Genomic DNA, 26,925 nt, shown 5'->3' with positions numbered 1-26,925 from the left:
CACGGTGCCTGGTTCTTACCTTGTATCACAATTTCCCAGGAAGGCAGTGGCCACGGCACCTGCTGGTTACTTCTTGGGCCCCACCCACTGCCATTCTGCAAAGGCCCTTGTTCAATTTGGGGTAACTAGGAGAAGATTAATAGGTGACATTTGAGTGTTGCTATAGCAAAGCAGTCGGTTTTGTCATTACTTGGATGCTTAAATATGTTTCCTACATTAGCTTCTTAGAAATTTTCGTATTGTTAATTAGTGAAAAATATCCTGAAGTCACTCCAGTTTTAGAAAATTAGAGTAGAAGAATCGCACTGTTGAAACACTGGTAGTCCAGACTTTTTTTTTAGTTATCATATTTTAATAGCTAGAATGTTTTTGTAAAAATGATACATTTTCATTGTGAAATTTAAACAACACAAAGGTTCAAAGAACAAAATAAAAATCACCCCCAGTCTTCTCAGATTAGCATTTTAATGAATAAGTTTTCAGGTATCTTTCTGTTCATGGATGCTCACAGGCACACACTGTTATATGTAGTGGAATAATGCTATGTATTTGATTCTTTAACCTGTCTTTTTCCACTCCATATTTGGTTGTAAGTGCCCTATAGTAAGCATCCTGCAGCAAGCACTCCTGCCATAAGCACTTTTGCAGTGAACACTGCAGTAAGCATCCATCAGCAGGTACCCCACACTAAGAACTCTATAGTAAGCACCCCTGTAATAAGCACCCCACAGTGGGTGCCCCTACAGTAATCTCCCTGCAGTAAGGATCCCTACAATGAGTATCCTAGAGTAAGCACCCTGCAGTAAGCACCCTGGGATAAGCATCCCATGGTAGGCGCATCTGGAGTGAGCACCCTGCAGTAAACACTGCACAGCAGGCACCCTGCAGTAAAGACCCCCGCAGCGAGCACCCTGAAGTGAATATGCATTACTACAGAATACTGAGTGGCAGGGTCTGTCTCCACTGCTATGGTCTTTTTTATTCTCTATAGAATAGAGGTGCTTAAATACCGATGGGGGCGCACAGGCAGAATCTTGGACCAGCCACCGATTCCTGTTATTTCTTTCCCTAGAAACCTGAGATGATGAGCCTACTTGTGGGAGACCCCTGGGCATCCGAGCAGTGCCCAACAGGACCCTTTATGTGGCTGACACACACAAGGGACTATTTGAAGTAAATCCCTGGAAATGTATGTGACAATATCTTGTTTCCTTCTGTGATGATTTATTTTATTTTATTTATTATATTTTATTATTTTTTATTTTTTATTTTTTTTTGATGAGGCAACCCTTGGTTGACCTCACAGATTGCAAGGACCTTGCCAGCTTACAGTCCCTTACTTTTTATTTTTTATGTCTACAGCACCTGGTCTTCCTAGGTGGTCTCCATCTAAGTACTAACCAGGCCCGACCCTGTCCTTTTGTGATGACTTAAAAGGAAAATTATCCCTTTAAATAATATGCACATAAGTAGATTTAGTAGAAATTGTTCAATACAGTCTATTGCAGACACTAATATTTTCTTATAGAATAGTACTGAAAGCATCGCCTACGTATATCAGCTAGTATAAACACCATATAAATCCCTACTCATGACTGCACTTGGTCACTACTTTAATTTTCTCTGGCATTTGTGCTTTACCCACAGGTCTCAAGAGAACTTATTTTGAGGATGTTATACCTCCTTCTTCCATCTTTATTTTTCTTTGTCTTTTTACATCGTGTCTGCTACCTCTCAGTCTGCTCTTTTTTTCCTTTCCCTTTGTCTCTCTTTTTTCCCTTTTCATCTCTCTCTATCTCTTCCTCCTATTCTTCTCTTCCGACTGGTCATGATGTCACCTTGACCAGTGGTATCACATTTGCTGTATGTGCTTCAGCAGGGGAGGGTCATGCTATGGAGGAGTTTGTTATCATGGGTGGTGCATAGGGCCTTGGGCTGAAGCACCAAAGATCGACTGCCGGGATAGCCCATCTGTATCCTTGGATGACTGTGTGACGATGCAAGTTACGCAGCTTTTCTGTGCACACTTTCCTCATCCATGAAGTAGAGATAATGTAGTTGCCTGTTTTGTGGGATTGTTGTGAGGATTTAAGTGATATTACACATGGAAAGAGCTTGACAATAAATGTTCATTCTACTATTTAAAAAAACTTACTACTCCTCTTATTTCTTTATTTAAAAGCAGATAAGTAGAACATGTTATATTTCTCTCAAAACAGAAGATTGCCTTTTACTAAGACTCTTGATAGATTTTTAAGTCATTGGTCTCCATAAAAGAAAGTTCTTCATCCTTAGAGGAAGGGTTTTGCTTTAGTGAAAACAAAAATTCATTTAAAAAATTGGTTTTAAAAAATTCATCAGCTAAAAGGTGAAAGAAAGGAAAACACTGTGTTTTACTATAAGAAGGAATAAATCTGACATGTGACATGGAGAAGCTCATTTTAGTTTTTCTTTTTAAAATCAGGCTAATTAATATTTTGAAATTATTGAGATACAGGTTCCTAGAATGAAAGCAAAACTCTTACCCTTCTTTTCTCCCTTCCTTCTTCCTATCCTTCCTTTTCTTCTTTGCTACTTCAGGTCAAGTGAAACTGTTGCTGTCCTCTGACACACTCATTGATGGGAGGAAAATGTCCTTTGTGAACGATCTTACAATAACTCAGGATGGGAGGAAGATTTATTTTATGGATTCTAGCAGTAAATGGCAAAGACGAGATGATCTGCTTCTGGTTATAGAGGGAATGGATGATGGGCAGTGAGTATGTATTTCAGATCTTGTGCTCAGTGAGACTATCACTCAGGCAGGGTAGCTTCAGCAGAGCTGATTACTTCTAGGAATTGTTAGAATGTTTCTGAGTATAATATTTCAGCATGTCAGATAGAACCTTATATGTTTCTTTGGAAACAGATGATAGATGCAACAAAACAGAGCACGGTGATCTTTCTTACTCTTTGATAAAATCAAATTAAAATAGGCCGGCCCATGTGAGGATGTGGCCTAGGCAGTCTGGGAAAGACCTTCAGACAGGCCTGGGTTTCAGATTGTCTCTCTAAAGGGGAACTCCTGTGAGGCTGGAGCCATGGTGGCTGCTGGGTCAATGAGAGAAATGAGTGGGGATTGTCCGTAAAAGGATGCCTAGGGCTGCCATTGATGGGGAAGGGTGCCTAGGGGCCAGCCTGGAACAAGGCTGAGCAGAGGGCCACCAGGGGCCTGTCACTCCAGTGAGAGGCTGAGTCTCCTTCCATAGGCCCATGCCCAGAGGGGGAGCAAGGTTCCAACCCAGTGTAGGGGCTGTGGACCCTCCTTGTGTGATCCTTTGCTGTTGGCACCCACAGCCTGTTGGAGTATGATACTGGGACCAAGGAAGTGAAGGTTTTACTGGACCAGTTGCGGTTCCCAATGGAGCACAGCTTTCTCCTGCAGAAAACTTCATCCTGGTGGCAGAGATGACCATGGCAAGGATAACAAGGTGTGTGTGGCATCCACTGAGCTGTCAGTTTTCACCAGTGCTCCTTGTTCCCAGGATGGGCATGGAGATGTCTTTTGATAGAATCCGAGATGTGGCAGGGCACCTTCTCCTTTGTGTAACAACAGTAAAAGTCATACACTCAAGGATGTGTTTTCATTCTCCCATTTTTCAGCCTACTTGAGTGTTGCAGTCTGGGAGAGTCTTAATTTAATGCTGACTGTGCATCCCAGATCCCTTTGCCTACCAGTGGGTCTTAGCTTGCTCCTCCTCCTCCTCCTCTCTGAAACTGTGTCTAGCTGGGCCTAGGACTCCTGGGTGCCTCTTTCAGGAACTGTGTCATGTTCATGATAGACATGTTTATTGTTGTTTCCATAAACTTCATAGAACCAAGACCAATTTGGTGGTTAACTAAAATTTTTCTTAAATTGGGGGACTGTTGCTCATGCCTTCTTGGGTGAATTTTTCAGATTCTACGGGTCTGGCCTGATGAAGAAAGGGGCTGACCTGTTTGTGGAAAACCTGCCTGGATTCCCAGACGACATCTGGCCCATCAGCTCCAGGGGGCACTGGGTCAGCATGGCAGTTATTCGCTCCAGCCCTGGGTTTTCAATGTTGGATTTCTTATTCAAGAGACCTTATATTAAAAGAATGATTTTTAAGGTAACTGAAAACTGTCATTCCAGAAACCAAAATGAAAATGGATCTAATGATCTCTTTTGACCTTTATAGCTCTAAAAATTCTAGTTCTGCTTATAATATTTAATACTTTTAGAAACTTCTTTAAAACAGCTTTTATTCTTCAGCCTTAACATGTAAACTTAAATATTGAGACCCTTTGAGATTTTTCTTCTGATTTCCTGGTCTGGGTGTTTTTACCATTGCCCTCACCATTCTGACCTTTCAGGGCTTCTACTCTGCCTGTCAGCCTCATTCTTTCCACTCACTCTGTGATGGTTTTTTCAGACTTTCTCCCTTCTCCTCCACACCCTGTGATCTCTCCCTCCCCTCTCTGCCAGGAGATGATGCTTTTCCTCAAACGGTTATCAGGTGTGTCTTGCTGTGGCCACACACAGATAAACCCCTTCACCTTGGGCCCCCATCCCACCCGGCTCCCTTCAGCCTTCTCAGGACCTCCCGTTAGTCATCCATCTTTGACATCTTTATACACTAATTTCTTTTCCATTAAATAAAAGAATCATCTACCTGCACCAGTGACCAGCCACAGACCCTTCAACACAACCTTTAAATGTTCATCATCCTATCCTTTTTCCAGTGACTTCCATGAAAGGCCCTGAATGTAACTCAGCATGTTTTACACTGGGATGAGGAACTTGCCGATACTGTCGCTTCTGTCATATATAAATCTTATTTTCCAAAAAACTCCATTTTATAGGCTGAATAGATACTTGAAATTGATAGTGAATATTTGAATAGATATTGAAGTATTTGTAACTTAAAGTCCTAGCAGTTACCAGGCAGCAATTACTGAGTCTATACAGTGCTAGGCCCTGTGTCTGGGCCCTGGTGAGGGGTGGCCCATGGCCTCTGTGTTGTTCTGAGTTCAGTAGGTCGTTGTGGAAAACCCCCATCTTTATCTTATTGGCTCCTGAGCCAACATCTGTTCCCACTGGAATCTTAGAAGGAGGAAGAATGATAGGGCATCTCCCCTGATAAAATGTGTGCTCCATCAGAGCAGGTATTTTTTTCTGCTTAGTTTACTCCTTCATCCTTAGTATGAAGAATAGTGTCTGGCACACAGTGAAAGTTACTGTTGAATGAATTAGTGGTAGGAGAGCTGAGACTAAGTGTGGGACAGAGCTGGAGTGGCGGGATGTGTTCCCAGTGATGGAGCACATGGAAGGGATCCCTGAGGTAGGAGAGAGCTCAGCATCTGTGTGTGACCTGGGATATGGCAGACAGAGAGCAGGTGGAAGTGGGTGAGGACCACAAGCCTTGTAGGTTAGATTTTATTCAAAATGTGATTGAAGTCATTGAGGATTCTTTTTTTTTTTTTTTTTAGTTTTGAAACAATATCAGACTTAGAAAAGTGGCAAGAATGATAGAAATTTTCCCCCCAAGCTATCTGCAAGTAAGTTGCTGTCCTGATGCCCCACCATCCTCAAATACTTTAGTGTGTTTCCTATAACAAGGACGTTCTTCCTCACAACCACTTGTCCAGACAGGAAATTCACATGGAAAATGTGACTGTCCAACCCATACACCCCATTCAGGTTGTGCCAGTTGCCCCAGTGATGTCCTTTGTAACAGAAGATTCAGCCTAGGATTGGGTGTGGTCTCTAGTTGGCACATCTCTATTCACCTTCAGTCAGGAACAACTCCTCAGTCTTGGCCTGTTGGAGGATTGCAGGTCAGTCACATTGCAGGATGCTCCTCTATTTGGGTTGTCAGGTGTTTCTTATGGGTAGATTCAGGTTATCATCTCTGGCAGGGAGACCACAGAAGTTGGGTTCTCAATATATCCTGTCAGGAGGGGTGTGATGTTACCTTTTACCATGCTGGCAGCAGAAGTGTTTATCACCAGATTCAATGGTCAATGTCAGATTTCTCCACTGTGGAGTCACTCTTTCCATTTGTAATTGTGGATGTTTTGTGGGAGGTACTTTATAACTAAGTAAATATTAATATGGTCTCATGGTTGCCTATTTTATTCAATGGGTTATATAATTCATTGCTACCGTTGTTTATTTAATGCTCAAATTGTCCAGCTGTGGCCAGTGGAAGCCCGTTCAGTGAGGCTCCTTGACCTTTGGACATGTCCCTATCAATCTTGGAGTGGTTCCTCACTTCCTAATGCCACATGTTCAAGCGTATCTTGTACTATCCACACCCTCCTTCAGAGGAGATACAGTACTAAATGTGCACATTGCTTTGGGGTGTCATTGCTCAAACTAGGCCCTCTCAGTGGACAGAGTGGGGATTGTAGTCATATATGCATACATGTATACAATGTACACACACGTTTATACCTACATTTATTTATCATATATTTATTTACATTGAAACTATAATGCTCCTATCTCTACTTCCAGTTTAATACCACAAAATTTATTCTAGCTTTCTTCCTTTCCATATTTGTACTTCCTTTCTTTAATATCAAGAAACGTGAATCTCATTATTCTTCATATCTATTTGATCGATTTCTCCAGATGTCACCAATCTGTAGTCACTGTCCCTTATCACATGGCCCCTGCTAGGGCTCTAGCATCCACTCTGGGCCTTCTCTCTCCTCCCGATCATATGCAGGGGACAGCCTTTCCCAATGAGGGTTCTGATACCTGCACAAGCTGTCTCCCAGGTGAAAACCTTTCTCATTTTGTCTGGGCTCTGACAGCCTGTGCCAGGCTACTGCACTGTGGGGACACTCTGTCAGCCTGCTTGAGCTCTGATGCCATACTTCGTGCCACTGCCTTTCCCTTCTCCCTGTGTGGGCTCCCCCTCATCCTGCTCAGATTGACTCTCTGGTCTGGGCCACTGTAGTTCCCTCACCCTCTGCACAAATCTACCCTGCTCGGCCCTATAAGCTGCTTCTTGACTGCATTGTTTGGGAGGGGAGTGATGTACTACAAAGAATGTTTTAAAAAGATAACTGCAGCTACTGTGTGGAGAACAGCCTGTAGCAGGGCTCCACTGGCTTGGAGAGCCTGTGTGGAGGTAGCCAGGAGAGGTGGTGGGCAGAGCCCAGGGTGGGTGCGATACATGTAGAATATATGACAAGACCCCATGGTGCCCGGCTCATGTTGTTGAAGGGATTAAGTTGAGGGCCGAGTTCCTGGTGTCAGCGGCTGGTGTCAGGGGCCCTTTCTCCTGAGCTGGGGAGTCTGTTGAGTTTGAAGATCTGTTAGAAAGTCTAGGTGGGTGTAGGTCTTGGGCAGTGAGGAATTTAGCACTGGGCATCAGAAATAGAGGTAGAGATTTGAGGGCTTTCTGGGAAAGCGGGTAGTTAAACTAATAAGAGATCTCTTAGTGATAAGGTGGAAAGAACAGAGGGGAAGATCCTATGGCTGCAGGAAGATGGCATTTCATGGATTGTGGGAAGCCTTATGGAATATTTTGAGTTAAAATGCAACTTTGATCAATCTCTATAGAACCTTCTAAAACACAATCAACTTGTATGTCAGCTTGAATATTTTCAGTGACCAGGAGACATTATTCTTTGGACATTTGTAATTGGCTATTTCCCCTTATTTTAGAAGGTAGAAATCTGGCTGTTAATTTTCATTCATTGATCTCATGTAGTAGTATCCTTTGTCATCATTTCCTACCAGGTGTCCTTTTGTTCTGCCAGAGATTATGTATCTCATCATCTGTTTGTTTCTTTTTCTCCTTAAAATCCTTCAGTAGCCCTTTGTGTCTCTTGGCCCAGCTGAACCAGGGGCTAGGCTCCTAGAGGGTGCCTGTTCAGCATGGGCGTGTTCGATTTCTATGCCGGGTACAAGGAGAACCGAGAGCCATTGTCATGTCTCATAGGGCAAAGACATGAGTAAAACATGCCCAGGCTTGTTTTTTTGTATTTTAATATGAACCTCTCTCAGATCTCACACATTTGAAATATCTTAAATCTAATCAGAGGGCTTGGGATTTATTCTGGTTGGTCTGTGCTGGTTTTATCCCAGCATTCTGGGGTTAGTGTCACACTAGGCCATGGCCTCATGTTGTGTCTTCCTCAGATGTGATTTCTGCTTCTCTGTGTTGTCAGGTCATCCAGAGGTGCACCTACATTGCAGATCTGATATCACATGAGGGCTGTTGGACAGCTGCTGTCCTTGTTCTGGGTTAGCCTTGCCTCTTTGCATGCAAGAGACAGGAGGCTCCTTGGCCTGACTACACAGGGTGTGGGGTCGGGGGTGACCTGCTATGAGACATGCCTGATTTTGGGAATGGAGCTGGTTTAACCTGGCTCTGTCCTGTATGGCCTTCCTGTCACTAGAGGAGCTAGGCCCTTACTAGATGGTGAGGGATTTCGAAGTCTGTTAAAAAATAAGTCAACTAAGTAAATTTTAAAGAGCTTATTGGCTTTTTTTCCCCATTGATTCATGAACTGGGTATAATCTAGTCTAAAGGTAGAAAGAAGCTCCAGGGAGCTGTACAAAAATGAAAGACTTTTGTAGGCAGAAGGGAATGGGAATAAGGAGGTCATACTAAGCAAAATGCAGGTTGGTTATTGTAAGGTCACTTTTCTTTAAGGGCCAGCAGGGTTCTGGCAGGCACATACCCTAACTGATAAGGTGATTCCTGATAGACTGGTTAATATTCCATTTCTGGGAGAGTCCAAAGTGTAAATGAGTTAAATCTTGGTTTGGTGACATGAGTTATCATTGGTGACTTTATTGTGGGCCTGTTGTCTTGTTTTTAACAGGTCAGACCTAATAACATTCTTCTCTTAGAAGGTAAACTCTCCTCTTACTGTGCTTCCCTTCCAGCTGTTTAGTCAGGAGATGGTAATGAAGTTTGTGGCACGTTATAGCCTTGTCCTAAAACTCAGTGACAGTGGCGCCTTCTGGAGAAGGCTGCACAGTCCCGGTGGGCAGGTGGCCACCTACATCAGCGAAGTGCACGAGCATGATGCACACCTATACGTGGGCTCCTTCAGGGCCCCCTTTCTCTGCATACTGAAACTTCAGTCTGCTTAGTGCCCCGATCACAGCTCCGATCACAGCTGGACCAGGAGTTGCCACACTGGACACCACACCTGGTCCAGAAGGTGCCAGGGACACAGGGCATCCCACCTGAACTCATCCTCGGAAGTATGGTGTGACCCTGCGGTTGTGCAGGCCCCTGTGGGAGAGCCCTCACCTGGGTTTGACTTTGCATTTAGCAGGAAGTATGGCATCTGCTATTGGGAAGATAAGTTGAGTAAAAGCCATTTTCTCTTTAAAAATCCTTTCTAAGTATAGTAATATCTAGGACTTAGGAGGCACCATGCACTTTCAGCAGGCCTCAGGGTTCGATGGGTAGAGCAGTGGATGAGCTGTCCAGGGCATTTGTTTTAGCTATTGGTTCTGTCTTGCCAGCCTCAATGTCATTATTGTAAAATGGGATGATGCCTATCTTAGGGGAGGGGCACAGAAGGTCAAGGATTGCTCAGTGCAAAAGTACACAGAGGCCAGCAGGTGGAGCTGTGTGTTCTTCAGAGTCGTGTGGGACATGATGCCCTCCCTGGTCCTTCTCTGGGCTTTCCCTTCCATCACTCCTACCCTCCAGCCTGTTTTGGCTTGTACCAGGGAATTTTTTTTTTTTTTTTTTTTTTTTTTTTTTAAGATTCCTGAGTCCCATCGACCATGTAAAGGCAAGGACCTGAGGAAGGGCATAGGAAAAGCATGTTGATTCCAATTGCTCAGAGAGGACTCACTGGGTTTCTTTCTGAACAATCTCCCGCATGAATGACCCAGCAGCTGGGTGACTTGAGGGCAGTCCTATTTACACACCTTTGTTCCTCACCTCTAGACCCACAGAAGTGGTTAGCGCACGTGCTAATGTCACATTTGCTTTAGTGTCAGAAGCCTGAAGTTGCTGTATGTCTACACACGGGTCATAATTTTGTCAGGGAGACCTATGTAATAATGATAATTAAATAAACTTTTATGCTGATTAACCTTTTTTGATGGTGTTGCCTAGGAGTTTCTTCTCTACTTTATATATAATTATTTTAACGGTGACTGAAATTTGATTCTATCCAGTATTGATATGAGGATTGTTATGGCTAGAATCTTGTTTTAGGGACAAGCATTCTATCCAGTTTCCGCAGGACTTTTCTCCAGGCTGCAGCCAGTCTCAAGCCATCACCTCCCCTATAGCTCCTGGGGTTGATTCATTCTTGGGCAAATTGATATTACACTGCTCTCCTGTTTGTCAGCCTACAAATTGGGGCCAGTATCTGTGCCTTTTCTGTTCTGGGTGAACAGTTTGTGCCTCTAGGATAGTTTTTAAGAACTTGACAAAGACAATATTTTAAATAGGTAATAAAACTAAAATTCAAAGAGGATTGAGAGCTGTGTTGAAGTCTGAACCTTTGTGTCTTGTGGCACTGGCTGGCCTTCAACCCCTTTGCTGCCTTTTCCGGCTGCAGCCTCCCACCTCCATATGCTGGTCTGGCCTCATTTCAGGGGAGGGAAGTTGGGAGTATAGTGATGGGCTTATCTTGTATTGCCTGCCTCAGGCTGGCTCTGTGTGCAGCAGCAGTAGAACAGAGTCAAAGACTGGCTTCAGTTTAGATGATGCAACCTGTATTGGCCCAGATATATGACTTAATAATATTTACGTAACTTCATAGGAAATAAAACTGAGTAGTGATTATTAAATATTTTAATAGATGACGGTGTACCCCATATATCAAGTATATGGGAATAATAGAATAAAACCTGATCATTCTGCCACAGAAACCAATTTAAATGCTGGGCCTAAGTCAGTCGACTTCTTGATCGAGAACAGAGGGCTTTTCGTGCTTAATTTTTACTGTGACAAAGAAGCTAGTAAATTGCATTTCTTAGTTTTCAGCAAAGGAGCCTTGATTTGACTAAAATGTTGACGTTCTGTCTCAAAGTATCATTTTCTATGTTTTATTTGATAATTTGCTATGGTGAGGTGCATATATAGTCTTACTAGGTTTAAATATGTGATATGCTTTTGTTGTAAACAGAATGGATTTGCTTTAATGTGAGTTACTAACATGTTTTTAGAATTAAATCAAGTGGTTCATTCACTATGTGCTTCTTTATTATATAATATAAAAATTCTTATCAGGATTCAGTTATTGCCTTTTATAGGACAGAGGTCCCATTTTGAGATTCTTTTTTTTTTTTTTTTTTTTTTTTTTATCAACACACACTTGCAGAGTAGTGGTTGGTTTTGAAAGTATTTTCAAATACTCTGACCTTTTAATGATGTAAGGAGATGTGGCCTGGTTTACAAATAGGAGCAGAGGCTGGTGGAGAAATGACTTTCCCAGTGTCATAGCCCACATACAGCTGAGCCAGGACCTGTGCTGTGACTGTGGAATCTTCTGGGGAAGCTGGGAGACAAGGAAGAGGCAGGGTGGTGTTGCAAGGACCTGGCTCTGTGGTGGCTATCGCCCAGCCTGAGGGTCAGATCTTGGCTGCACATCAGAGTTTTTTGGGATGACCAGGTCTCTGGGGGTAGCGTGGGCATCAGTGTGGTTTTGTTTCACAGGCGGTTCCCATGGACAGTGGATAGCCTGAGCCCATCTGCAACCTCAAGAGGGCTAGGCTGGGTGGATGTCTGGAGCAGGGGGCAGTATAGTTGAATCCCTGAGTCTGTGTGCAGCTGGTGAAAAGGTATGGAGGAGCATTGCCAGGGAAGAGCTTAAGAACAGGTGTCCAAAACTCCTGGGCCGTGGATTGTTACTGTTTTGTACCCCGTTACTGGGCCACACAGCAGGAGGTGAGCAGTGGACTAGCATCACCACCTCAGCTCTACCTCAGATCATCAGGCATTAGATTCTCATAGGAGTACCAGTCCCTGGTTCTGAGGAGGAATTTTCCACTCAAATGACTAACCTTGTAATTATTTCTTCGTTCTGCTTCTCTAGTCACGCTTGCTGCATAGGTCGAAGGGCAGAGTAATTTTGAAATCAACTGAAGACTCGCCTTCCCCTTTGCTTGTTCTGTCTAGATAACAGATGTATCCCCTTTGCTTGTTCCTCTAGGTAACAGATGTATTGCAGATAAGCCCTATAAAAGTAAGGTTACCGCTGAGGTCAGGGCGCAGACCTTCAGAGCGCTTGTTCTTCTGGGACCACCGGTGTAATAAACCTGAGTTCTCCAACTCTCCGAGTGGTGATTGGTTTCTCGCTGGTCTGGTTTTATGACATTTCTGCAACTGTTCCAAAAAGGTTAGGGACCACTGCTCAAGAACTCTAAGGCCAGGACTGTCTTAGAATTTCAATGATTTTGGTGGTTTGTTCAAGTTTGAGAAAGTGCATCTTTTTGGTCATAGTTTTGGCATTTCTTAGAATCATGAGTACTTTATATTTTTTCAATGACAACATTAGGTGATGGAACAGCTTCCCTCTGAGTCAGAGTAAAGCTAATGAGTTTTAAAAGGTGGAATTGGGTTGGCAATACAGGACCTCAGGTCATCACTGTTTGACATCTAGTACTTGCAGTAAGGTACACTATCTTCACATGGGTGTTTGGTTTTACCTGTTTGAATCCACCTCAGGGCTCTGGCAGTTCCTTCTCAGGTGGGGCTTTGGTGCGTGAATCTGAAGAGAACAATCTCTTTAACAGAGTTATAATGGTGATAAAAGTGGAGCCGGCATAGTCGAGTGCACATAGTGCCTGCAGGGCTTGCTCTCCAGGCAGCTGGAGCAAAATGTTTACAGTGGTTTTATTGGTGGATGCATTTCTGTGAGAGTCAGAGGTGCGCCACCTGCTGGCTTCTAAAAATCAAGGTGGCCTCACAGTGGCTCACCACCCAGCCCTTTTCCTTCTGGTATCACCATGATGGGTTTAAGACTTATTTAAAGACAAACATTTACTTCTGTGAGGTACAATATGCAAAACAGATTGGGACTGGGGATAATAGAAGGTGAATGTCTTATAAAGTAGAGCCCCTTTCCACCTGGAATTCAATCCCAGATGTCCCCATGGAGGGAAGGATTGCAGAAACCTGAGGTTGGGAGCACACAACCATGGGCTTCAGTGGTGGCTGGTTTGCCTTAGTTCTAAGACTTCTCTCTGTTTACTTATAGGAGGGGGATAAATACATGGCCGTAAATGATGTTTTGGTTAGTATAGGTTAATGTTCAAACCTGAGAGTTTTGAGATTGGAATTTGAGGAGTTTTCCTCTCTCCTAGGAGAAAAGGTTAGCCAAGATTAGCCAAAGTGGTATGGGGGAGGTTTCATATGCAGTTCCAAGCAAGGGTGTTGTGAAGCTGCTCTCCCCTACAGCTGCGTGTACATTCTTGTTTCTGATGCTGCATGTAAGGGCAGTATTGGGGTCGGGGAGCATCTGGAGGCCTAAGGGCTGGCCTGGATGGACTCTGGTCCATATTTAAATGTAAATGAGGACTGACTGGGAGCTCAGAGTCTGTGGTCTTCCCTTTGTTTGCTACACCATCTTGCATAAATCATCTTGCTCACATTTCTGGTGTTGGTGTTCTTGCCGTCTTGTTGACTTATGGAGTCAACAGCGCTAGATGAACTCGTCCATCTTTATGAAAGGATTGCCTTCAGGGGCCTTCGGAATCATAGGGTAGATTAAATGTCTTGTGACATAGTTGCTACCACTGTCCCTGAATTAAATGACCAGGAGAAAGTGAGTCAAGGCAGCAAAAAAATTGAGGGTTTGAAATTATAGTTACTCTCTTCACTGAAGGAGGCTGAGTGAGGGTCATTCATTTTGGTTATTCACATTGATCAAATTTATGACAGCATGTTAAATTGTCATACTTAATGCAGATTTTCTCTTTCCTATGAATTATCAAGTCCATATTTTTTAAAGGCAAGAACGTATTTTGTACTAATCCATAGTTTGAAGAGGGCCTGGAAAGGAAGCAGTCCAAAGCGAGGGGCCCCTGCTTTTGCATGGGGCTCACTGGAACAGCTTGTCCAGGGTCCTCTCTTAGCTCTGAGTGAAGCCTCAGGGCTCTCTAGCCTTCAGCAGCTGCTGGGCTGCTTCTTTGTGGTCTAGCCTTGCACTGCTTCCAGTCAAACACAAGACCTGACTTTTACAAGGACCTGGGGCTTTCCAGGCCACAGCGGTCTCTTCCTTCCCTCATACCCCCAGTGCAGCATTCCACCCTGACCTTGTCTTCCCTCTCCTGGGTGGAGCTGTGTGCGTGCGTGTGTGCACTTGCGCACGCTCCTTTAGGTGGTTCTGCGTTGGGGACCTCCCTCTCCTGAGTGGAGCGAGTCTGTGTGTGTTGCTTCTACTCTGGGTGGTTTCTTTTTGGGTTGCTCCATGTCCTGAGTGGGTTCATGGAAGTACTCCCCTTCCTGGATGGGGCTGGGCATGTGCCCCCTCTTCTGCGTGGGTTTGTAGGGAGGGTGCTCCTCCTACGTGGGTCTGTGAGAAGGGTGCTCCCTTTGGGTAGGGCTGTGTTTGTGTAGGTGTTCCCTCCTGAGGATCTATGGGTAGGTAGTGCTTCCTCTTTTGGGTGGGTCTGTGTGGGGGTGCTTCTCCTGGGTAGGGCTAGCGACACAGACATGGTGCTCCCTCTCCTGGGTGGGGCTGTGGGGTGTGGTCCCAGCACTCTATCCCATCCTACTTGTCTAATCACAGTTGTACATGTGCTGAGCCTCACAGGAAGCAGAGAGATGTGGGTGACAGCCCACAATCAGAAGAAAGCCCAGCTGAAGAGTGAGCACCCTCTGTGGTATGCTACCTACTCTGCCACTTCATGATGTGGACACAGGCTGGCCTGTTTCTGGCTGCTTTGGTTTCCAGCATCTTGTAGCCAACAGCTAATGGCGAGGACAGCTTGGGGCACTTTATAGAGGTAACTTAGACTGGCCGGACCACTCAGCAAGGGGAGCCCTCACAACATTCACCTTCCTGATTCTCTCTGTAGCAGGTAAAGCAACAACCATTGCGTGGAGTGGTCAGTTCTTTATTCTTATTTATTCGTAATTTTATTCATCTATAAAAGGTCAAGAGATATAACCGCTGGGTTACTGAGTGTGAGGGGCTCCCTCGAGGGTCAAGAACTTAAAACATTCCCATTGGAGGACTCAGTCCAGTAGGGGAAGTATCTCAGGGGCACTTCCATTCTGCTTTTGGGAGATACTGTTTTAGAAGTGATAGCAGCTGTAGTATTGCTGAAAGGCCGAAGTTAGTAACAATGGAGAATGGGCACCTCAAACCTCTGGAGCCAGGGAATGACCCAGACTTCAGAGTAGCAACTGAGAGTCTGAAACAAAGAAAAACATGAGAATTGTGCTGCATGTCACAGATGCCACCCACCCCACCGAGGCCACCCGCCTAGAGCTCTGTAGAGTTTCCAGTGTTGCTGCCTGTGGACTATGCCTGTGTGTACATGTGTGTGTGCGTGTGTGCATTTTCCTTACTGAAAAGGTGAGACTCCTTTGCTTTACCCGCTTTAAGGTGTGGTTGGTCTGGAATTCACAGTAGTCCAGTCTGGGGTGCTTGGTTTTCTTGCAGGTAGTTCTCCCAATTTCCATATTGAGCATATACTTCAGGCCTTTCACTATCTAAAGAAAACAGAGAGCAGGGCCTGGGTTACTTGGTTCAGATCAGGAGGTGGCATGAAGTAAGGGAGTAAAGATGCCCTGATAGGACTGGTTCATGCCCCCTGGAAAGGGAGCAAGCAGTGGAAAGGGAACATGGAACTTACCAGAACCACTGTGGAATGAAGCTTGCAGCTGGATCCCAGAACCCTCCCTATTACCTCCTTTATTGACTCATCTCATTCCTGCTCAGGGACCTAGCTCCTGGTCCCCGGGGGTGAGACACAACTCTGTGTCCTGTCTTAGGACAACTCCTTCCTGCCCAGGACTCTCCATCAGGAGGGTAGCAGACTAGGGCTACCCTTGGGGCTACCCTGGCCCCTGGCCAAAGGTGAAGTCCTGCCCCCCACCTGACTCCATGCCCTAACCACCCACTGGTGCCTGCCCTGTGTGGCTTTTACATGCTTTTACAAGCAGGCAGCTGGCTCCCCTTACCATTCCTGACAGTAGTGTGGAGATATTTTACATATATTTATATATTATAAATAAATGATTAAATAAATAAATAAATAAATTTGGTTTCAAAATAGCCTTTCTCCACTTGGACGTGGTAGCAACCTTGTTCATTTCCCTCATGTGTGGTCTCAGAGGAATCAGAGAAAAAGTCCTCAGTTTTCAATCTCAGCCCCATTGAGTGCTAAGTGAAATAGAGTCCCCAGTTTCACTGACGGATGATTCCCCAAAAAAGGCCCTTGGGCACTGGATACATGGCATCTTGGACTTGGAGCTTTCCTACAGGAGGCCACAGCCTCACATAGTCCCTGAGGCTGCATCCTTGGAAAACCTTATAAAGCCTTTCCCACACCAGACTTCCCTCTACAAGGTGCTTTTCCAATAAAAATACAGTGCTCTTAAAAGGTTTGCAATTTCCAAAAAGATAAAGCTAGAAATCACCTATAAACCTGTGACCCAAAGGTAACCAACCAGTGTGTAAAAACTATAGTGTCCTTCCTTTCCTTGTCATTGCTAATCCATGGGAGTGTGTGGATTTTGTCCAAAGCTAGTTTCCCACATCTATGAACTTGCTTTTGAATGGCTGTATGGTAGCCCTGGTTTTATTAGCAAAGGCAGAAATCACCAGGCAGACACCGCCTGATGATGTCTCATGACTGTTCTGCATCCCTTATCCCAGGCTGACCCTGTGTTCTTGGGACACAGATGAACACAGCCTGGCTGTGCCCTCTAGAGTCCCCTTCAGAAAGGAGAGCACTGAGCCATCAGTGTGACAGCCTCACAGGGTATGATATTAGGGGAAAGTTTGAGGAGGAGGGGTTTCTTTGTAGGGAAGGGGGTGCATCTTGGGTAAAGCTCAAATGTGGAAGAACAAGGCCCAGGTGGAAAACGTCGAGAGGTCCTTTGGGGCTGCAGTGTGGGTAAGAGGGTAAGGCAGGGGTGGGATACTGGGCAGGGGCAGCTCTGGCAGGTGATGCAGTAGGCCCCTCCAAGGGGGCAGCACTTCCATCAGTTTGGTTCTTGTGACCTAGCTTCCAGTTTCTCCCCACTGGCAGCCTTTAGCATGCCCACCTATGGTTCTGCCTTCCTCAGTGCTGCTACTGGTGGCTCTGCCCAGAAAAAGCTGGTTTCAGTCAGTAACAGATTGCTCTAGGACTTTTTGTTCAACTCTAGTGACACTGATTTGTGTTTCTCATGGGATATCTGTAGCTGTTGCTGTCAGCCACCTGGCCTGGTCCATGTTCTAGATGGCCAGGGCACTCGATAGGAGGGCCCCTGGTAGGACAGGACCCTGTGTGGCCTGGCCTCTTAGCGGTGTCCTTGAGACACTGGACGCAAGAACCCAGACCATCACCTGGACCAGGGCTTTGCTGATGTGGGACTCCTTGAACAAGAAGATGTCATTCGTATAGTTGTTGAACCTTTCGACGCTGTGTCTGGCTGCTTTGAGGACTCCTGGGTCATTGGTCTTGATTGTTTCGGGAAATCCTGGCTTTACACATGAGATAAAGGTCTGGTAACAAACATCTGAAAGAGAAACACAGAACCAGACAAGAACATTGTTGTAAGTGGGGCCCTTGGTCCAGGTCTCACACCTCACACCTTCGCCTTCTCTCTGCTCCGTGTGGCGCCTCTAGCTCCTCTCCCATTTGCCCTTCCCTCACTTGTTCAGTCTCCCCAACCTGTTCAGACCTCACTCATGGTTTATTTCTTATGCATCCCTATGGTTGCCCCTTACTGTAAGCTGAGGACCAGGTGAGGTCCTCCTTACAATGATGAATAAGATATAGTTAGTTCCCTCCCCTGTTCCTGCTCACACAGCCTCCTTCGGTACCCAGGGTTATTTCTAACATTGCTAAAGAAAACCTAAACAAGTCTTACAGTGGCAGAGTCGCAGGACAGGATGCATCCTCAGGGTGTAAGAGCAGTTACTCCAGCTGACCTTCAAGGCCACCATCTGGCCCTGCCCCCTCAGCTTGTCTCCAACAAGTGGACCATGGAGAAGTGCCCAAAGGCCAGTCCTTTCTTCTCACTTGTAAGAAGGGCTGCTGCCATCCTCTGCCTCAGGGACTCCGTTAGAACCCAGCCAGCTTCCTGGCCCTGCTTCCAAGCGCCCCCTCCACTCCTCAGGCAGAACCATAGCACCTGGCACCCCTCAATTGCTGCCTCATTTTACACTGTTTTGGGTGCAAGTCTGAGGACAGGCTAAGGCCTGGGTGTCTTTATCCCACAAAGCTCCTCTGTGGAGCTGGCATGCAGTGGAGGAAAGGAGGACAAAATTTCTTCCAATCTCCCATGCTCTTCCTGTCTTGAGGGGACCCATATTTGGATAAGAGATAGGGGAAGCAACATGAGGGGCTTCTCCTCAACCATCATATCCCCCCACCTCTGGCAGAGCTGGACAGAACCAGGAACTCTGATAACTCTCTGTTCTCCATGTCCTCCGCTCTCAGCTTCCACAAGTAACAGAGACTGGGTGGACCTGAGGCTCCTCCCTGCAGAAGAACCTGACTTTTCAGTCCTTTGTCCAGCTCCCCACAAGCTGAGCTGTCCTCATCCTGCAGGCAGAGGGGACTCAGAAGCTTTTGTTTGCCGGAGCTCACATTCCACAAATAAACAGGCAAGAAAAATATCAGAGCAGTGGATGAGGAAAGGCAGGAGTAGTACAGGAGTCTGTGTGTAGGGATGCAGGGTCCAGCCTCACCATCTACACAGGTCCAGAGGAAGAGCCTGAGAGCCAGTTGTGGGCCACAGGGCCAAAGGTGGCCCAGGGCTCAGGGGACCACACAGCTAAAACAAGGAGGGAACAGGGAGAAGTGCTGGGAGGCAGGTGTGGGTGTGTACCCACTTAGGTTACAAACTTTGGATTTTATTATAAAGAATATAGGAATGTGAAAAATTCACAGGCTCCATATAGCAACAAGAGAATGGTAGCCTCTTCTGGTTGGTGACTCATGGATGAATTTATTTTGCCAATTTTACTATGATGGTCATGGACACGTATATCAAAATAACAGAATGTTAAAAGTTATGGGGGGAAATCTAAATAAATTAGGGGGAGGGAGGATGGGTAAGAGGGTTTATAGTTCTGTGAACTTCTTCTCTTTATTAAGACTTTCCCCATATTTTCCTGAGATGTCAGTGTGCCAGACATGATCCCAAGCTGAGCTGATCTACAAGGCTGGCACCGGCTGTCAGCAATTTTATTTCATTAACTAAAGCAAACAGAGTGTTCAGCTCTGGTGGCACAGCTGGTGTCAGGTGCTCTGTAGCTGAACGTGGCCATGGCTGCCGTTTGGGTTGGTGCAGGCAAGGATGTTGCGTCCTTGCAGATGTGGGTTTAGCACGTGGCAGAGGTGCCCAAGCAGCAGGAAGTGGAGACTTGGGGTGTGTGGCAGCAGCAACGTTAATCAGACAAGCTTCTTGCTTAGAGATCCCCGTTGCCCTCTACCACCACCCTTCCATTCCACACAGGCTGTAGCTGAGACTGGAGAGACCCAGGTATATTTGGGTTGTAGATGTGTTGTTTGAAAAGATAATGGTGCCAAGGGGTAGTCAAGGTACCAGTTGGTTCCCTGGGCTGTGAAGAAATAAAAATTTAGAAATACAGCAGCATCCTGCCATCTGGGAGTGACCCATACTGCTCAATCAAGCGGGACCCAATCTGGTCAATGAGTTTTCTCCAACTGGTTCCCTGGGTCCAAAGGCAAAACGTCAAGCCTAAACTCATCATGATTCCACTGCAGGGCTCCCTATGCTTTTAGCAGCTCTTCCCAACAGAGGGTTATGGCCATCTGCTGGTCTCTTTTTCCCAGAGCTTTGTCTTCTGCAAGCATCTTCTGAGATTCTCCTTTCCAATAACCCAGGCCTCATTTGACATCCCCACAGAAGCTGGGCAGAAGCCTTCACTTGAGGTTTGTGAAGATGGAAGCAATGAAAATTGTTTCTGTCCCTTGAGCACTAGGAGCTAGGTTGATCAGGCTGCGCCAGGCCCTAGAACCTTCATTTCCCCTGCTACCAATGTGGTTCTGACTCAGGTGTGCCGGGAGGTCTCCCGGCCTGTATACACTGATGCTAACGTGGGGGAGGGCTGCTCCTTGGGGTACCTATGCTTATTGATGTAGAAAGATGGGTGTGGATTTCAGTTTTAACAAACACTGTTTTAGAAAACAGCTTGGTTTCTGCTCATCACTGTAGTCTACACAGTGGAGAAAGAAAAAAGCCTCTTTGTGGGCGGGATCGTGTCTCGTTATTACATAGCCCTCTACTGCCCATTGTGGATTAATACATTTATTAATTTGTAAAAATTACATTCATTGCATTATCTGATTATAAACTTACCTATTTTTAGTAGGAAATTTAAAAAATACAGAATACTTCAGCAAAATTATGAGAAATCATTCTTAGTATCTCCAAGGTAACACCACTGTCAACTGTTTTGAAATAAAATGCATAACATTTCATTTTGCTTGAATTTAGCAGAATTAAAATGATTAAGTGAAACCAGGTGTGGCTGAACCTCTGATGAATATGATGTTAGTTCCTAAGTGATTCTGGTAAAGTTGTAAAAAAGTTATGAAAAATATTGAAGCTGATTTATTTTTATTTAACTCCGTGTTTCCTAAATTATAGGCTTCAGGTCAATACAGAGGTCCAAACAAACAATAAAACTCAATTTTTAATTTTTAAAAAAGTTGAAAAGTCAAACCTATTTTTAGAATGATTTACGAGAAATTAACAAGGAAGGGCTGATTATGAAGAAAAGCATCCCCACGAGGTGACTCCTGGGGGAAGAAAACATGGAGCCAAGTGGGTGCTGAGCCCATGGCAAGCTCCCTGGGAGCCGGCCTGGGGCCAGCCCTTCCAGAAGACAGCAGACAGCAAGGGCATCTGGGCTTTGTGCCAGGGCGCTGAAGTTAGGGGGAGCAGGAGGAGCCTGCTCTTCTCACACCTCTGCAGGGGTGGTGCTCACCCCATTCTACAGGTGAGGAAACTGAGGCCTCAGAGGAGTGCCGGGCAGGTTTAAACCCAGGTTTGACTAATTCTAAAAATGATGCTTTTTTCCCCCCTCATTCAAGAAGGTTTTTTTTGTTTGTTTTTGTTTTTGTGTTTTTGCAGCTTTTATGGGCAATGCCAAGATGACTCTGAGACTGGGAGTCCACAGTATATAAGAAGAAAGGAGGCATGCATACTTGGGCTGGACAGGTTCCAGGAAGGTGACTGTAACGCGTGCATAGAGAGTGCTGAGGGAGGGGTGCTAGGGGTGGGGAGACCAACGAGGCAGTGGCAGAAATGACCTAGGTGAGGAGGCATAACTGAAAGCACTTAGCAGGGGGCTGGTGTGGGGCCAAGAAAATCTGTCAGGTGGGAAGTAAGGGCAATGTGCCCAGAAAGAAGTGAGAATATGCTCCTCACTCTGGCTCTGCCAGATCAGCTCTGAAGTAAGACTCTCCAGAAAGTACTCTCTTACTGCTTATAGGAAAGAAATTGCTCTTTGGCTGGTCTTGAAAATAGTGACTGAGATGGCAAGAGACTGACTGGGGTGCAGGGAAGTGCAGCTGAGGGAGGAGCACTGCCCACTTCCGTAGGGTCCCTTCCCTGAAGGGGCCAGGGGACATGGAGGGAAGATCAAGATGACCTCAGGGCAGTGCAAGCCACTGAGCAGGGTACGTTGTGCTTGTGACTGAGGGGCACCCCCAGGATGCACAGTTGTAACAACAGGAGGGGACAAGCACAGTGTGCAGATGGAAAATGCTGAAGGACATGGAGGAAGACAGCTGAGTTCCGGCCCTCAGAGCATCGGGATGCCACCAACTTTCTGCCTGCTCATGTGGACTCTTGCCTGGGACAGTGCAGATAGTGTCCTCAAACAACAGGCCCTGGAGAGCTGACACTGAGACCCAACATCTGGGTAAGAATCAGCCACGGGAGTACCAAGGCACAGACCCTCCATATTTGCCTTGCTGTAGGAGCAGGGATGGCTAGGGGCTGTGCCAGGCCTGCACCAGTGGATCCCTGGACCATGCCCCCCGTGCAGTCATCCCTTGTCCTCTCCAATTGTCCATGTATTAAAGACATCTAGGGGTCTCTCTTCTCCCTAGTGATCAAAATAGGAATCCACAAAATGATTCATACTCTAGCACACTGTTCCTGTTCCTGTCACATCTTCACACCCCCTTCAGAACTATGACACTGACCCTGGATTTGCTGTTAGCATGTCAGTCTCTGCAGGCTACCCTCATGGACACTGCCCTGTCCTCTGTGAGCAGAGGACTGTATTTGTAGGCCCACTAGTATGTGTTGACAGGAAAGCAGCTAAGAGTTTCAGTCAGAGCCACAGGCAAATAGGTGACACTACAGCTTGGGGGGACTGTCAGTAATGGGAGTATTCACTGCAGCATCAACAGTTAAGTGTTTCTAGGCAGATTAAAGAGGGTATAATCTGCCCCCAAATTACCATGAACGTACATGCAAATGTCCCATAAGAGGCGTGGGACAAAGACTTCCTGACAACAGTTGATAAAATAATTCATTAGTGGATGTTTTTGGTAAACATCCCTTAATTTACTCTTCCGAAAAACTGATATGCTGGATGCATGTCCAGTAGCAGGGAACCAGAACCTGGGATATTGGTCACGTGTCTACATCCATATGGAGGACCAGACTTTTTGGAGAGAACTCCTGTCCTCTCAGGTCTGCCCCAACCCATCCTGTGCACTGTCCTGCATGTGGAGGGAAAGGGGGACTCAAGGGAGGCCATGATTCTCCACCACTTCTCTCTTTTAGGAGTGTTCTAAGTGCTGCCTGGGTTGTGGAGAGAACCCAAGTATGAAACCATCCCCGAGGAGAGAGCCCCAGGGTGTTTAAGAGCCAAACACTGGCAGCCTATGCTAGTGTCTTCTTTGTGTCACCTTCAGTTGGCTGCTTGGGCTTTCCCGGCCATTATCATGAAACTGATGTAGGAATTCCCTAAGTTCTGTAGGGCTCAGTGGTGGGGGATAGGATGGGAGTGGGTAGGAGGGAAGCCGCTGGAGGCTCTGCATTTAGGTCAGTGCAAGTTTAGTGCCCGAGTGTGGGAGATGCCAGATGTTCAGATGGCACCACCATCAGGGTCCCGCCCCGCCCTCCCCCCACCAGGCCACAGGAAGGCTCTGGAATCTACTTATTGTGGGCAGGGTGCCAGGACCTTTTCGGAGGGGCCCCCATCAGCCTCCTGCTCCTGGAGCGCGCACTGTCTGGAGGGCTGAGCCTAAGGACTGCGGAGGTCGGTGGTGACTGTCAGGCTCGGCGGTGCTGATGTCCACTCTGCCTACCTGGAGATGTCATCCTAAGCCCTGTGCCTCTCTGCTTCTCTCATATGACACCAAAGTTCAATGCCATTTATTCCATAGAGTTTCCCTTCTCCCCCAGCTGTGTTTTGGGGGCTCTGAGTAATGATTAGGCCCATTTTTCTTAGGGTATGTATTATTTTGGCACAAACAGGATGCTGGCCTTAACTCATTGGGATATGCCCAGAGTTTGAATCCCAGCTCTGCCTTTCACTGATTGTGTAGCTTTGGGCAAGCTGCTTAACCTCTTTGAGCCTCTATGTCTTCATCTGTAAAATAGAGATGATGATGGCATTGACTTCAGAGGGTAGTGGTGAGACTATATGAGATGTAACAGATAAAGCTTTCATCAATAAATGGCATGCAATAGTGTAATTATTATCAAGTATTATATCAAATATGCAATATGGCTACAGTGTGAGTCTCTGAGGACAAATTGGTGTCCTCCACTGGAAGAAAAATCTCAAGATTCAGAGAGTGGGTTAGTAGCCCTCGTTTGCCCAGACACAGTCCCCAAGGCCCCTGTCCAGGATGCAGGGGTGGAATGGGCCCTCCCTTGATGTAGATGGTCTCTTGGCATGACAGGTGCTCCCAGCCCTTACTACTGGTAACCGAAGACTGATGTCACTTTGTAGGTGGAAGGAATGATGGCTGCTGGACCCCAGGCCCCTGACCACATGGCCTCAAAATGAAAAGAGGGACCACTGCCAGCTTGGCTAGGGGTGGCGGGCTGACAGAGCGTGTGTGACACGGTGGCTAAGTGGAGCTTCCTTGAGAGCTAACAGACTGAGAAAGAAGGCCTCTTCATTTTCAGCTGAAGGCAAAAAGGCTAAGGAAACTGATGTAGCAGTCCCCTAAGTTCTGTAGGGCTCAGCTGGAGGCGGCAAAGCTTCTGGGGCTCTGCATTTAGGTTGGTGCAGTTCAGTGCCTGGGTGTGGAGAGAAGCCAGATGCTCAGATGTCACTTGACTCTCCTCACCATGGGAAAACTCTGGAATCTGTTCTCAGGAGGTGAAAGAGAGGCTGAGGGAGCTTTGGGGTGGGGTTAGGGGTTGGGTAGAACCAGGTCGGGGGCTACGTTCCCATCTCTGGTCCACCACCAAAGGGGCCTCCAAGTCCCTCATTTTGAGGTCCTTGCTGAGGGCGTCATCTGTCAAGTGAAGGAAGCACCAGAAAAGATCTAAGCCAAGGTAGGACGGGGTGGGGTGGTATAGCACAGGGACTGCCAACACCACACAGACTCAGGAGCAGGGCAAGAATCTGGGGCCCAGTGAGAATGCCTTTTGTGGCCACAGCAGTCAAGCCTCTCAAGGGCCCTGAGGGGGATGGGTTATTTATCCATTTCATGGGTCATGAGACATGCTTATGGAGCTCCAGGCTCCACAGCTAGTAGATTCAGGGAGTCTGCATGCCCCAAGGTCCTCTGAGTGTGTGTGGGCAGTGGACCCTCTATCTGGGTCTTGGTGGCAGAGAGCAGATCTGACAGGGGAGGGCCCAGGGAGAGGCCATCTCCCTCATCTGTTGAGGCAGGTGCAGCTGTGGATGGGAGAGTGGACTGGAGAGGCCTCTGTCCAGTACAAAACACCAGCCGAGAGGCAGCAATCCTGCCAGTGAAAGGGCACTGATAGATAGATAAGAATTTCCCATGGAATCCTAGTACTATCCCTGCTTTGTTAGGAGATGAACCTGAGGTAAATAGAAAGAACTTAGAAAATAATTGCCAAAGTATGAATAACTAAATCTCAGTACCATTGAGAAGGCAGGCACCACATCCCCCAGGGAGCCCCTTCACTAAGGTTCGAGAATTAGTGTGCTTCTCTGGTCTGAGCATTTCCCTTCTTTCCTCGGCTTGTCCCATCCTATAGGCACAAGGGGGGCACAGGAAGACAGTGGCATCCGATTAGGTCGAGCCAGGAAGGGGGTGTCAGGGCATCACTGTGTGAGCTAAGAATGAAGCTCGGGGAGAGGGAGGAGGCTCAATGTTCTGTCCCCATAGTCCCCGAGTGCAGCGCCCACCTGAGATGGTCCAGGGGCCTGAGACAATGCCACCATGAGGGGGCATTGCCCTTCCATGGACTGAGGGCTCTGGGGCTTTCTCTTTGTCACTAGTCCTGCCTGAACACCTTCCACTTGGTCTGTGGCCAGCCTCCAGCATTCTTCTGAAGAGGGAGGAAGGCAGAAACCAGCCACCCTCAGCACTGAACCTGCTCCCTGGACAGTGGCTGTGTCACTTGAGCAGGTCGCTTCAGCCCTCCAGGACCAGCTTCCTCATTAGTTAAAGGAGGTGGGATGGGGGCTCTCTAGGTTTCCACCAGAATCCATGGACCATTGATTCTGGTGCTGGGAGGGCATCTCCAGCTCTGCCAGTGTGTGTGGGGTTGAGTGAGGGGAAGCACTCCCTGACTGTGCGTCAGTTTCCTGGTGCAAAGGCCACGTGTCTCCTTCTCCTTCCCCCGCCGCCCCGCCCCCCCCCCCCCCCGCCATCCCCTTCCCCAGCATTGGCCTGGCAGGAAGGATGATGGTGTCTGATCATCACGGTCCCTGATTATCGGAATTCCACGAGCCAAGTCACAGGACAGCAGCCAGGAGGCAGGAAGGATAAGCCATAAGATAGCAACCGCCTAACCATGGGCATCCCTGTGCTTGGTCTTCGAGGAGGAGTCATGGGGAACTTCTCTTGGGAGGAAGATCCTCTAGCTACCCTCTGGATGTGGTAGCATCAACAAACAGAAGGCGCTTCCCAGGAGGCTTGCATATCTCCATCCCTGAACCCCGTGAAGGCAGCTGCAGCCAGCACTCTGGGTCCCAACACCTCGCCGTACTGTTCTCTGGGGCTGCCCAACCAGGAACACGCTTCAGGGGCCTGAGAGTGTGGGGAGTTTAAGGTAGCCCGGTTTCCACCTGGCAATATCCAAATGGTGTCTTGGAGAGGCAGAGATGAAGGGAAACCCTCTTCTTACCTGGGGAAGGGCCTTCTGTGGCGTTCAAGACTAGGCTGCAGAAGGCAAGCAGCGCCCTGGCGGGTGGCATGGCTGTGCGGAAGGCAGTAACTGATGTGGGTTGCTGGGACAGGTGCTGGGGAGCTTGGGGCCTAGGTGGGGGCTGCCTGCCTTGCAGCGGGGAGGGCGTGGTGGTTTCTTGCTGAATCATTTTGACCAGAAGTTTTTTGCTTCCACATCTATCAGTGACAAAGTCAACCACTTCCTTTATTAAAGTTTCCAAAGTGCGATTCTTCACAAGCGGAGGAGAAAGAGAAATGAGACTAATGAACAAAGCTGCTACCATCTTCTACCCTTGAAACACACATGGAAGAGATGTCACCTTAAAAAATTAACAGGAATTTTCAGAAGCAGAGTCACTTAGATTTCCTCCTCCAAATCGTATTTCTGAGGCTTCAAGACTCCAGCCTTCTGAGGTTCTGACTGGCCCCCTGCAGGGGACTGTCTG

The 26,925-nt window shown here is 46.9% G+C and overlaps 2 protein-coding genes across 3 annotated transcripts in view; one reads left to right on the top strand and one right to left on the bottom strand.

Moving 5' to 3' along the window:
- The window catches only part of LOC107499912 (adipocyte plasma membrane associated protein), a 37,119-nt gene extending 13,265 nt beyond the window's left edge, over window positions 1-23,854 (top strand). The window contains 7 exon segments of the mRNA XM_016124544.2: window positions 878-887; window positions 1,073-1,189; window positions 2,581-2,755; window positions 3,337-3,392; window positions 3,395-3,470; window positions 3,938-4,130; window positions 8,912-23,854. Of these exon segments, the coding sequence (XP_015980030.2) occupies window positions 878-887; window positions 1,073-1,189; window positions 2,581-2,755; window positions 3,337-3,392; window positions 3,395-3,470; window positions 3,938-4,130; window positions 8,912-9,121 (837 nt within the window). The 3' untranslated portion in view covers window positions 9,122-23,854.
- On the bottom strand, window positions 15,029-26,628 carry CST7 (cystatin F). 2 transcript variants are annotated; one of them, XM_016124543.2, is made up of 4 exons: window positions 26,439-26,628; window positions 17,506-17,678; window positions 15,546-15,662; window positions 15,035-15,361 (listed from the first exon to the last, which is right to left on the bottom strand). In XM_016124543.2, the coding sequence occupies exons 1-4, from the start codon at window positions 26,626-26,628 to the stop codon at window positions 15,284-15,286; spliced, it is 558 nt and encodes a 185-aa protein (XP_015980029.1). In that variant the 3' UTR covers window positions 15,035-15,283. The 2 variants fall into 2 exon arrangements, with proteins under 2 accessions (XP_036085657.1, XP_015980029.1); XM_036229764.1 differs by having other exon boundaries at window positions 15,029-15,662; window positions 26,439-26,580.
- Between the last annotated feature and the right edge of the window lie 297 nt (window positions 26,629-26,925).

Source organism: Rousettus aegyptiacus, unplaced genomic scaffold, assembly GCF_014176215.1.
Source record: "Rousettus aegyptiacus isolate mRouAeg1 unplaced genomic scaffold, mRouAeg1.p scaffold_m13_p_12, whole genome shotgun sequence".
In the NCBI taxonomy this organism is placed as follows: domain Eukaryota; kingdom Metazoa; phylum Chordata; class Mammalia; order Chiroptera; family Pteropodidae; genus Rousettus; species Rousettus aegyptiacus.
The sequence above is the reverse complement of the archived record's forward strand: the minus strand, read 5'-3'. Positions and strand labels throughout refer to the sequence as shown.

Bases quoted from the DNA above. Each gene is read 5' to 3' on its own strand.
- CST7 (XM_036229764.1), bottom strand. From the start codon at position 26,508: ATGCCACCCGCCAGGGCGCTGCTTGCCTTCTGCAGCCTAGTCTTGAAC. The intron at 17,679-26,438 runs GTAAGAAGAGGG...TTTCTCTTTCAG, and splicing joins CACAGAAGGCCCTTCCCCAG to ATGTTTGTTACCAGACCTTT. The intron at 15,663-17,505 runs GTGATGGTCTGG...TGTTTTCTTTAG, and splicing joins TCAGCAAAGCCCTGGTCCAG to ATAGTGAAAGGCCTGAAGTA.